A 10,511-nucleotide genomic window follows, 5' to 3' on the forward strand; every position below is an offset into this window, starting at 1 on the left:
CTATGATGAAGAGGAAGGGGGCAAGGGTGTCCCCTTGCATCACCACAGCCAGCATGTCAAACTCCTCACTGTTTCCGTCTGGGGTTACCACCTTGGCACTTGTACCCGTGTGTATGGTTTCTATGGCCCGGAGTAGATTGGGAGGGACTCCGTAGGCCTCGAGTATCATCACGCCTTTGTGTATAGAGTCAAATGCCTTTTTGAAATCCATGAAGCACAGTACCACTATCAGGTTGTTCTTCTTCACCTCCTCGATGATTCTCCTCAAGCCAAGATCTGGGTCACAGTGGTCCTCTTCTCTCGGACACCATTTTGGTTCTCCCTAAGGTGGGGGTCGATGGCGCTCCGTATCCGATTCAGTATCATGCGATTGTACATCTTTGCAATGACGTCAGACTTATGCCACGGTAATTGTCTGGCTTCGAAAGATCTCTGGACTTAGGCACTGGGATGATGTTAGAGAGAGACCACATATCAGGCTGGTTGTTTGTTATCAGGGCGTGGTTGCAGAACTCCAGGATGATGTTGTCAAGGTCACAGTTCTTACAGACCTGGGGGAATGCCCTCCCGCCCAGCACTTTTTCCCTGCTTCAGTGTGGATTTCACTTTGGCAAACTCCCTGGCTGTGAAGGGACCATCGTCAATAGTGAGATTTGTGAGGACGGGAGGTATCATCTCCTCAGCTTCGTCCACTGTCAAGTGTGTTCCCAGGAGATTTCGGAAGTGAGTAAACCAGGTGGTCACCCTCTCCTCTGGGCTGTGGCCCGCCACCTGTCCCTCCTTCGACCTTTTCCTCCCACTCATCTCGTTGATGACCCTCCATGCCTTCCCGTACTGCTGTTCACCATGTGCTGCCTCCACTCTCTGCACTTTCTCCATCAACTCCTCCCCCCTGATCTTATCGTAGGTATCAAACAGAAGCCGGTTGGCCTTGTTCAGTACCTTGTGATTCTCTGCAGTCTGCTCGTGCCCGTAGCCTCGGCATGCTTCCTCCACTCCCTCACACGCCACCATGACCTCCGGATGCCTGGACCTCTGGGAGACCCCATTCTTCTCCACCACTGGAACACACATCATGGCCGCCTCTTCATTCGCAGCAACGAATCGCCTGTACTTGGTATTAGGATCCTCCTCCTCACCCAGCAGCAGAAAGCGATTCCTCACCTCCACGGCGTACCTGGTTTTAAGGTCAGGGTTGACCGAGAATGCCTTCCAGTCATACCGGATCTTCAGGCCTGGTTTGGGGACCCTGAGGCTCAGTCGCACCCTCATGAAGACCACTCGATGATCAGAGCCCACAGAGTTGAACATGCTGTAAGGTTCAGCATTAAGGATGGAGTTCCTCCACCTTCGTCTTACTAGTATTTCAAAGTCAAAGTCAGCTTTATTGTCCCTTCTCATAATGTGCAAGACATACAGAGAAGTGAAATTTCGTTTCCCCCTTCACACGGTGTATATAAAAAGAAAAATATCTACTATAAACATAAAGTAACATATAGGACACTATAAACATAAGTAACATATGGGACACGATGTACATACACTATACAGGACTATATATACAGTATAAAACAGTGGCAAAAAAAGAATAATGAATGTATGTTTGAAATAAATATAGGAGGTAAAAGAGAACTTAGTGCAAATCCTTTTTTTTTTGCAGTGGTACATAGTAAGTATAACTGATAAATAATGGCAGTAGAATACAGTAGTGGCCGTAAAGTGGCAGTGAGATGATAGATATGGCAGTATCTATAAATAATAAAGTAAAATAAATAATGGCAGTAAAGTAAAGTGGCACTGAGTTTGTGAAGTGTCAGTGTGGGGGGGGGTTAGTCCAGGTTCTGTGGTGGCAGAGTGAGAGCGGGGCAGTGAGCTGGGAGAGTTCAGCTTCCTGACAGCCTGGTGTATAAAGCTGTCTTTTAGTCTGCTGGTCCTGGCTCGGAGGCTCCTCATTCTCATTCTAGTATGTAGTCCAGTTGAGGTTGCATACCGGTAGCCCGGTCGCTATATCTTTAAAGGCAGCCCAAGAGTGCTTCCGCGTTTCTCTGATTGGACGCGGCGGAGCGGCAGCGGCGCATAGGTTGCCGCGGCATTATGCATTCGTAATCCCCCCTGTTTTAACATCGACGGTTAGCTCAACTCGTTCCTCAGCTTGCTGTGGAGCCTGCGGTCATTTGGTGACAAGTTCGAATCACTTCAATTTTTTTTTTTTTTTTTTTTTACGTTTAATTAATTTATCGCCTCTCTATATAAACGTAACTAGCGTCTGTCTTTCTTTCGCCGGTTAAGTTTAGGCATTCTTTCGGAGTTGGTTAAGGTTAGGGTTAAGTTTAGGCATTCTTTCGGAGTTGGTTAAGGTTAGAGTTTGTCTTAGAGCATGGCAATAGAATGCCTGTCTTTCTTTTGCCGGTTAAGTTTAGGCATTCTTTCGGAGTTGGTTATGGTTAGGGTTAAGTTTAGGCATTCTTTCGGAGTTGGTTAAGGTTAGAGTTTGTCGCAGAGCATGGCAATAGAATGCCTGTCTTTCTTTCGCCGGAGCAGCAGCCTATTTCCGTTCTGCCGCGGTCACATGGGCGTTGTGGCCAATCAGAGAAACGCGGAAGCACTCTTGGGCTGCCTTTACAGGGCTCTACAGTGCGACCAAATTGCTCGCATATGCCCCTAAAAATGTGTGTGCGAACCGTAAAAATCAATTACGCGCACGCTGTGCGACTCAGTGCGAGTACAGATTACAGCCTCTCTCGTCTTTTTTTTCATCCGCCGCGAGAATCGTTAAAAAACTACAAGTCCCACATTGCACTCAAGCCAACGGTCCAATCAGAGTAGAGTGACGTTACTGGTTTCATGATAAAGAAAGCAAATGACCAATCGGAAGCTCTCATTTGGCTTGTTTACTTCCTGAAACGATTCCTGTTCTAAACGATTCTCGATTCCGATTATTTGAGGTGCAGGTCAAAACAGGTCACACCTGCAGCCCCAGTCATGTGTGTCCTTGTTTCTGTATGCAGTGCTGAGTAAGAACAGCAAGCCAGTGCACACCACGCTGCTCAACCCCCACGTGCACCTGATTGGAGAGGACGCCGCCTGCATTGCCTACATCCGGCTGACACAATTCGTGGACTCCACGGGCCGCCCTCGCTCCAGCCAATCGGAGGAGACCAGGGTGTGGCATCGCCGAGAGGGGAAGTGGCTGAACGTTCACTTTCACTGCTCAGGAGCGCCCGCCGCCCCACTACAGTGATCAGGTACACGCACACTCACACCGTCCTTCAGATGAGACATTAAACCCCACTGAATTTGTTCATTAAAGAACCCAGGGAGTCTATGTAAAGAGTAGGGGGTACCCTGACATTCCTGGCCAAATTCCCAACCAGGTCTCAGACATCAAGACCACCGAATTTCATAAAACTACACTTCCCAGCTCACGTCAGCCCCTGTCAATCATCTGACTTCTAGTATGAACCTTTTTTTTTCTCTTTATTTTCGGGATCATATCTCACGGGTGGAACAAACCTGAACGTTATTGCCATAAAATAGATAATAGTTAGTTTCTCTACCTTTCTGTGAACGTCTAGCAAAAAAACATGTTGCAATCTGATGAAAAATGTCGAAGCAATTTACATTATAAAAAAGTAACTGTACTTACTAGGGATGCTCGATATTGGCTTATTTACCGATATACCGATATTGTCCAACTCTTAATTTCCGATACCGATATCAACCGATACCGATATATGCAGTGCCCCCCCCCCCCCCCCCCCCCCCCCCCCCCAAAAAAGCCTAATCTCCTGTCATGGAATTAACACAACATTATGCATACTTTTGACAATAAAAGTATGCATTGACAATAAAAGTATGCATTGATGTGTTAATTTCACTGGATGCATTCAACAAGGCTTTGTAATGTAAACATTATCTGTGCAAAATATGACAACTACTTCAACTTAAATTAGGCTATGAAAAAAATATTTATTTGGGCTCAAACAGCAGCTTGGATCACACTCTCCCTGAGATAATCCTGACAAAACACCCACTACATAGGGCACATTTTTACTTCTTCACAAAATGTAAACAACATTGCACCTATACAACTGTGCGGTAAAGTGCAAACAACTGAAATAAGATAAAAGAAATAACTCCAACAGTGCTGGACCCGCAGCCCCAGTCATTAGCACTACTTGGGGTAACACAATCTTTAAAATAAACTGGGCTCAAGCCCTGCTCTAGATGAGCTCTATGTAACTGGCCAGTGCCCATAATTTGGCTAATACTAATGTATTTAGTTTTTTATCGATCGACTCGTTAAGGGTCAACTGGGTGGTTTTTTCGGTGTCGCCTGTTGCTTCTTTTCAATGTTTTGCTGCACAAATGTTGCGTGTATCTCCGGATCATTCTTCCTGAGGTGGGAGATAAAATTTTAAGTATTGAAGGAAGACGTCTTGGTTACTGCGCCCACCTCAGGAAGAATCATCCGGAGATACACGCAACGTTCGTGCAGCAAAATGATCAAAAGAAGCAACAGGTGATACCAAAAAAACATAGTGACCACTAACAGGCTTGTTGTTATGCTGCAAGTGACGATGCAGTTTGATGATGTCATCAAGCGTGCGCGGATAGATCTTCAGGGTCGGCTCAGAAATGCGAAAGACACAGCATTTATTTTGCGAGTTGTGCCAAACAAACATAAATATCTCAAAAACTATACATCACATCTCTCATATTGACATTTTGAGTGAGAGGAGAAGTAGCTGAAGAGTTTGATGTATAAACAAATTTGCATGTTGTGTAAAAGTTGTGTCATTAAAAAAGTTAAAACCGATACCGATAATTTCCGATATTACATTGTAAGGCGCCTGGTGGTACTAAATCCAGATTGAACTCTGCCATTGGAAAGAGAAGATTTGCCTGATCCATAGGTGTGACTTGGCCATAGTAAGGTCATTTATAGGCCTGATATTCTATATTCATATTTCAAATTGCATTTGTCCTGATGGCAAAATTCAGTACTGTATCTAGTACAAAACCCACTGTAAATCATCAGCCCTAATTGTCTTAGATTTTTTGTACACATGATCTCAAGAAGGTGCTGAATGAGCTCAGTGGCAATCTTTCATGGCTGGTCAATGGTAGCATGGTGTTATTCACCGTCAAAGATGAAAAAAATAAAGAAAATTGATATTCTCCTTTGGTTCATTACAATTTACTCAAGCCTAGTAACAGACACAATATTTCTGACACTGGGAATACATTCCCTGAGATCCATAGATGTCCCTAGATACCAAGAACATGCAAATGGACCTTGTAGAAGTGGAGCAATCTTCCATTACTTAGGTATGTATTTTTAGGTGAATTTTCTGAAAATATGGCTAGGCTTTAAGAGATTAAGCCTGCATAGCCCATGGTTGGATGCTACACAGTGGTGGTGGAGGAGGCCATTTCCACCATTACATTGTAAAGCGAGTGTCTATATAAATGCAATGATCATTCATTCACACACACACACACACACACACACACACACACACACATAAACAAATACACATTTTAGATACTTTATTTTAATCCACAGATCAAATCACATAGGATTCAAATATTAGGACATCTATGGATACAAAAAGCATCTTCTCCATCACACAGCCTGGCTATCCATCACTGCAGAGATGGAACCAAGTGGTTTATAGGCCTGCAATCCTTAAAAACTTTAATGAACATACCTGAGGCTGCTGCATATCAGAATCATTAGCCTGCACATAACCAGGGCTGTTGCATATCGAAACCATTAGCCTACACATAACCAGGGCTGTTAACATATTAAAACCATTAGCTTGCACATAATCAGGGCTGTTACATATCAAAATCATTACCATACACATTGCCAGGGCTGTTACATATCAAACATTACCATACACATTGCCAGGGCTGTTACATATCAAAATCATTAGCCTACACATAACCAGAGCTGTTGCATATCAAAAGCATTAGCCTGCACATAACCAGAGCTGTTGCATATCAAAAGCATTAGCCTGCACATAACCAGGGCTGTTACATATCAAAATCATTAGCCTACACATAGCCAAGGCCTCAGATTTGTGTGGCCAAGGGCAGATATTTAGCCGAAGGTTATGTCTGGGGTATTTGGAATGTTGTAGAAAACATCACAAGTAACATTAAACCATTCAGGCATCATTGGTGAATGTATATAAAATACATGTGTTACTTGGTAGTAGGGGTGGACGGTATGGTCTAAAATTTATATCACGGTATAATTTGAAGCATAGACGGTAACGGTATATATCACGGTATCAGTGTTTCCGTTAGAATAATTTTTTTTGCCTGATAGGCAGGCTATATAAAGAATGACATCCTCAAGGCATGTAGATTTATAATATTTTAACTTAAAACTAGGCTACTTTTGCGTATAAAGTCATTATATTCCAAATAAAATAAGTCCCGAGTCCGTGCTGCTCCCATTGCAAACAGCCGGGCTGGATGCTGGATTTTGCTAGAAGCATATGTAGCTGCAGAGCCGCAGAGCCAGCGGCGCTTTCAGGTCTGGTCACAGCTTTCAGCCGTTGGGTGGGGGGGGCGCTGTTGAGCGGACCTGACCTGAAAGCGCCGCTGGCTCTGCGGCTCTGCAGCTGCATGCTATTCGCAAATCCACTGCTGCCTGCAGCCGTCCTCCCGGCTCCCGCTGCAGCCGTCGTTATCATAACACTACACGCATATCATAATGTTTACAGCAAACTGTAGTTGATCACCAGGTATGTTTTATTAACGTAGAATAATTCATATAAGAAAAACGATAGGGACATCTCTTACCTTTCTCCAATGGTTAAAAATGCCAGGAACTGAAATTGAAACTTGCTGTGCGCCGCGGTGATATGTGTTTATTATACAACGGCATGCAAATTTCTCGATTCTGATTGGCCATTCACACGTCTTTATTGGCAACAATCCACGGTCCTGGGCTCAGGACCCGCCCACAACCAAATCACATAACCCTCCCCGGCTCACTCCGGGAGAAAACAGGATCGCGGACAACAAATGGTTATGTTGAAAGCACCATAACGACTAAATATGAAGCGATTCTGTCAAGGGGAATGTGTTAGTATTTTAAACAATGTTGGATGATGTAATTGATGGGTCTTGACTCAATCTAGAACAAAAGAAAAATCGCGGATTGATTGATAGATTAATTGATTGATTTAAATTTCTTCCTTCCTACTTTCTACTGACTGCAGCGTTCTCTCTCACACTGTCGCTGGCGTACCCACAAACACACACACACACACATACACACACACACACACACACACACACACACACATACACACACACACGCACACACACACTGTGACACACACACACACACACACACACGCACACACACACACACACTCCTGTCTGCAACAGCGGGGGAGTCAGACTGAGAGAGAAGCAGCGCTGTTTTAAGTGAGCATGGTCTATTGAATTGATTGATTGGTTGATTGCTAATTTTATTACTGTACCCCTGGTTTCCAACTGGTTAAGTTTAGGCTAAAAGAAATAAATAAAAAAATAGGGCGAAGAAAACGTTTTTTTCCTATAGGGCAAAGAAAACGTTTTAATTTGTTTTACCTACTTTATATTCTGCATCTGGTAATAAAATTTTCAATCAATCATTCCAATAATACACAGTTGGATGTGTTAGTTGGTTGGATGCACTTCAAGCTGCTTCCACATGAGGCAACTTCTCTCAATCATTCCAATAATACACAGTTGGATGTGTTAGTTTGGTTGGATGCACTTCAAGCTGCTTCCACATGGAGTTGTGGGAACTACTTTTTCTGGCGGATGGTTTTTTCAATAAATCTTCGATTAATGTGTGTTTGTTGTATAGAAATAAGGTTGGATGAATCTGGCAGTTGTATAAAAGCTTTACACCACGTGCAGTCGTGATTTGTGACCAATAAACCATGCCTAGGGGGGTCTAACGACCCTCGGCTGCGCCTCGGGCCTAACAACCACCCCTAGGCATGGTTTATTGGTCACAAACCACTCCTGCGTGTGATGTAATGCTTAATTATGAAATGACAATTGCGTGTTGACACGCCCACTGCGCGAAGCCTCCTAAATAACTTTTTCCAGTTTGCACATATCTATTATCTATGACTAATTCTATCTATTTTTAGGGGCAAATGCGATTGAAATAGTCGCGCTGTGGTTACATGACGTCATTGCTATTTTAGAGCTACTCTACCGGTTACACGGTATAGTCAAAATCCATACCGTAGAGCAAATTAATACCGTTTATACCGTTTATACCGTCCACCCCTACTTGGTAGCACCTCTCTTTACATGGGCCTGTATATGCAGTACAGACAGCGATAGGGCATGTTCTCATTGTGACTCCCTCACCTCTCTTCTCTCCACAGTGGTTGTCAGGCTCCAGTCTACTGGAGTGTGGTGTTTTGGGGGCATGTTCTCATCGTGACTCCCTCACCTCTCTTCTCTCCACAGTGGTTGTCAGGCTCCAGTCTACTGGAGTGTGGTGTTTTGGGGGCGTTTTTTCAGCAAGCGTGTTTTAGGGGCTCGTCCTCTTCGTGGATTGGCAAATGCCGGGAGCCCGGCCGGGCGAGATCGTACCCCTCTCCACGACACCAACCAATCCCGTCCCTCCTTTGACCCGCTGGGGGCTGGCCCGAACACGGACACCGCCCCCATGGGATGATGCATGCATCTGGCGCCCAATAGGAGGGCGCGTCTTTGCCCTCTGACCCTCCCCTGGCAGCCATCTTTTTTCTGCCCGCGTGAGATGAGAAGTCCGGGGGAGGAGGGGGTTGAACTTGTGACAGTTATGAGTATGAGTTATGAATATACTGTGTAAATTATGACTAGATGTACCAGAAACCACCAAACCCAAACAAGCATTTATATATACTATCTATAAGGAGGACAGAGAGAGGAGGTAGCAGCTGAGATCTTGGGACATTTTGGCTCTAGGAATTTCCCAGGCAAGAAAGTTTTGTGCTGGATTTCCCGGAAGTTTGATGTAAAGATGTAGGGAAATTTCCCCAAAGCGGAAGTCTAGAGGGAAAAAATCTAAATAAAAAATAAAAACAAGTTCAATCAGAATGCGTGAGAGAACTTGGATGAGATGAGGAAAAGAAAAAAAAATTACTTTTATCAAAAACATGAAGCACCAAAGTGTAGAACTTTAGGCTTTTTATGTGTTGATGTGTTGACGTTTTTTCCCCGTTTGTATCCTTGTTTTTTTTTGTTTCTTGTTTATTTTATTATTGTTTTTTAGTTTTTTTTTCAGAGAAGGGAAAACGCTGCGGGGTTTGCATTCGAGAATGACGTCGTTTCGTTCGTGTTTTTTTTAGCGTCCTGTTCCGTTGCGTTTTCCTGTGAATATCTGAGACTCGTCGTCTGACTGATTTCCGTATTTGAGGCTACTTTTTAAGCAACTTGAGTTTTAAAAGAAGAAAACATACTAAAATAGAAGGGGTTTTATTGTGCAAGTGAAGCTGCCACGTGTAGGTATGTGTGTATGATGCCGTGGAGGGAGAGATCCGCGCGGGGAAAGGGGTCTGCGTTTTGCATGTTCTCCCTCCGTCTCTCCCTCGCTCCCCCACCCCCCCTTCTCGCCTTTTCTTCCCTTCTTTCTATCCGTCTCTCCCTCCCCCCACCCGCCTCTTGTTATTCTGCTTTTTTGCTCTCAAGGGCCAGATGGTTTGTTTATAATCACTGTGTAAATACAGTGTCTGTATAGATATATGTAGAAAAGTGTAATATATGTACATGCATCTAAGAGACAGTCATCCTGTGCAACCCGGGAGGCCATGGGATCACCCTGAGAAATCCCCTTGACCGTGACCTTATATACTGTTTTGGCCTTTTTGGAATAAGAACTTTATTGAGATAAACGAACGAATGAGAAGTGAAAAAATAAACACATTTTGATTTGGTGATATGTTCCTCCTTAAGAAATTCTAAGAAGTTCTCTATTATATAATACATCAGCGTTACAGTCTAATGTTATTACAAACACAAACACATAATACACGCACCAGCTCAAGACCCATGGCCACACGACTGTTTTCAGAGAAAGGGAATCGATCACTTTACAGGGGGGACGCACAGGCTGACCCCTGTTTGGTTTTCAAAATAAAAGACCATCATCACCACCTCAAATCGCCCTATAACATTCTTCCTCATCCTGACCCCCCCTTACCAATGTTCTGAGCTGTCTCTCTCATGCTGTGTATAACACATATCACACACACACAAACACACATATATATATATATATATATATATATATATATATATATATATATATATATATATATATATATATATATATATATATATATATATATATATACTCACACACACACACACACATATTCACACACACAAACGCATATATATATATATATATATATATATATATATATATATATATATATATATATACTCGCACATACACAAACACATATATATATACTCACACACGTGCACGCCTG

At 43.4% G+C, this 10,511-nt stretch overlaps 1 protein-coding gene across 12 annotated transcripts in view; it reads left to right on the forward strand.

Moving 5' to 3' along the window:
• The window catches only part of LOC311235067 (calcium/calmodulin-dependent protein kinase type II subunit gamma-like), a 53,404-nt gene extending 43,115 nt beyond the window's left edge, over positions 1-10,289 (forward strand). For 11 of the 12 annotated variants that reach the window (XM_084322399.1, XM_084322408.1, XM_084322404.1 and 8 more), the window contains 2 exons: positions 3,009-3,245; positions 8,500-10,289. In XM_084322399.1, coding sequence (XP_084178525.1) covers positions 3,009-3,241 — 233 coding nt within the window. In that variant the 3' untranslated portion in view covers positions 3,242-3,245; positions 8,500-10,289. Of the gene's footprint in view, positions 1-3,008; positions 3,246-8,414 lie in introns of all 12 variants that reach the window. The other variant, XM_084322403.1, reaches the window with a different exon arrangement.
• Positions 10,290-10,511: the final 222 nt, after the last annotated feature.

Source organism: Notolepis coatsorum (genome assembly GCF_963971535.1).
Source record: "Notolepis coatsorum genome assembly, chromosome: 10".
Taxonomy (NCBI): Eukaryota; Metazoa; Chordata; class Actinopteri; order Aulopiformes; family Paralepididae; genus Notolepis; species Notolepis coatsorum.